General features: G+C 45.1%; 1 protein-coding gene across 1 annotated transcript; it reads left to right on the forward strand.

Annotated features, from left to right (window-relative positions):
- Positions 1 to 218: 218 nt before the first annotated feature.
- On the forward strand, positions 219 to 2,243 carry PHALS_07083 (Predicted ubiquitin regulatory protein, contains UAS and UBX domains; the record flags this gene model as incomplete). Its single annotated transcript, XM_024720488.1, has 11 exons — positions 219 to 256; positions 325 to 376; positions 458 to 484; positions 554 to 720; positions 786 to 853; positions 923 to 1,143; positions 1,200 to 1,346; positions 1,423 to 1,576; positions 1,640 to 1,695; positions 1,757 to 1,925; positions 1,996 to 2,243. 11 exons carry the CDS (start codon positions 219 to 221, stop codon positions 2,241 to 2,243), a joined length of 1,347 nt encoding a protein of 448 aa, XP_024585682.1.

The raw sequence follows: 2,243 nt of genomic DNA on the forward strand, positions 1-2,243 counted from the left end.
CACTTTCAGCTTCTGATCAAGACTCACAGAAGAATGACAATGCACGACCCAACTTTCAGCATTTAGCGCACAATGTATGTAACAAGCAGTACATAAAAAATTCTATGATTTCGATATCAGCTTTTGTAAAGCTACATTATGTCACAAAAAAGAGATAATGTGCCCATTTGAGTGACCCCTTCTTCATTTTACTATTTCACTTTGATCGCATAATCGATATGGGGGACGAACCCGAATCACAAGACGCGCTAGCCTCGTGCGCATACACTTTACCTCCAACCCTTCAGTTGAACCTAACGATAATGAATTTCTTTACTATTAAAGGTTCATGAGCATTACAGGTGCTAACTCTGGCACCGCGCTGCAGTTCCTTGAGGTCTGGAGCAATATTCAGCTCTAAACAAATTTATGTGTTGCTTTACTTTCAAGTGTTTTGTGTCAAAATTTACGACGAAAGCTGACTAACTGGAATCTAGACGAAGCGGTACGGTAATTTTCTAGTCATTTAGCAGCTTCTGCGCTTACGCTCTTTCTGCTGACCTTACCCGGACAGGTAAATTTGTTCATGGAGAGCGGAAGGCAAAACTCCAGCTCAGCTTTTATAGCTCCACACCAAACTGCAGCACAACCTAGCCCCGCTAGTCATCATCCGGTGCCAACAAGCTCAATGGATATCGATGCAGCCACCGCTGCAGCTATCGCAGCAGCTTATGGAGAAGAGTGCGTTTCAGCTGCTGCTAGTTGTGAATTTTAGCAAGAGTTTTACTAATTTATTTCTGCGGCAGTGACAATGCAGTGCGGGCGCCTGATCCATCAAAGCGCCAGCGTCTCGTGGATTCGGACATGGGTCTCAGTATGTTATCCGTACTTGCAGTGGCTTTATTTAACCAGATGGTGATATTGGCTGCTTTATTGATTGCAGTGCAGCCTATGCGGCACCTGCGCGACCAAAATCGCGACTTTGCGGCTGAGAGTATCGCGGCCATAACGGCCAGCAGTATTTCCACGGCTTTCGGCAGCCTTGGAGCAGTGGAATCAACGAATAATTTGAGCAATGCAGACGGTCATGTCAATGAGCACACGGGTCTGAACACGTTGTATCAACCGCCCACTAACATTATGTTTTTAGGAAGCTATGCAGAAGTGCGTTGTTTACTTCAACATATGAGGGGTTCAGTTGTCATGCTGTTTGTCTGTAGGCTCGAACAAATGCTAAATTTCAGGGAAAATGGCTTCTGGTTAACATTCAAGACGAAATTGTATTTGCAAGTCACATGTTGAACCGCGACACGTGGAGTGACGATGTCGTGCAAAATTTTGTGGCAAGTGGTTTCGTGTTCTGGCAAGTACGATACGTGTCTTAGTGCATTCTTTAATAGTTGAAACGGGACAGCTTGAAATTTGACAAAACATTGCTAATAGAACTATTGGACATGGGAGCATGGCAAAAAGTTTTGCAGCTTGTACCAGATTGATCGCGACTCGCTTCCGATCGTGATGATTATTGACCCACGGACAGGAGAAATTCAGCAGCGCTGGTCAGGCTTTTATGAGCCACAAGACATGACAGAAAAATGTACGGCAATGAATCGGATTATCTATAGATTGATTTGTATGACCAATGTTTTGTTTTGAGTAGTATCGGACTTTTGCTGCATGCACACAATTGATAAATCGATGATTGAGCAAAAAAAGGTATGAATGGGTTTTTAGTAGAGTGATTGATTCTTATGAACTTATGAACAAACTTGAAAAGGAGGCAAAACCCGACTTATTGGATGTGTCTGAAGATGATCAGCTGGCTGCAGCAATCGCCGCATCGATACAAGACAATGACAATGGCGAGGTAAAGCAAGCTGGAGATCCTATGGAGTTCGAGGAAAAGGCTCAACAATCTCTTGTGGCACTGACCCCAGAACCTGACGGTATGTGCGAGAATTGATGCGCTTGAAGTGGCTCATGTTTTAAGACGTGCGGCTCTTGCCATTTCCGTAGCTTGTGCCCCTGATGTAACACGTATTCAGATTCGCGTGCCTGATGGCTCTCGGCTGACGCGACGCTTTTTCAAGACGGACTCGCTAGCCATGGTCTGGACGTTTGTGAAGGATCAAATACCAGAAGCCCGATTACGTGCGTTTGAACTACGCACTGCTTTCCCACCCGGCGCGGTGGCCTACAACGACATGTTATCCATTGAAGAAGGCAAGCTCGAAAACGCGTCACTTATGGTCAAATGGCTGTGA

Source organism: Plasmopara halstedii, assembly GCF_900000015.1.
Source record: "Plasmopara halstedii genome assembly, contig: Scaffold_3060, whole genome shotgun sequence".
Lineage (NCBI taxonomy): Eukaryota > Oomycota > Peronosporomycetes > Peronosporales > Peronosporaceae > Plasmopara > Plasmopara halstedii.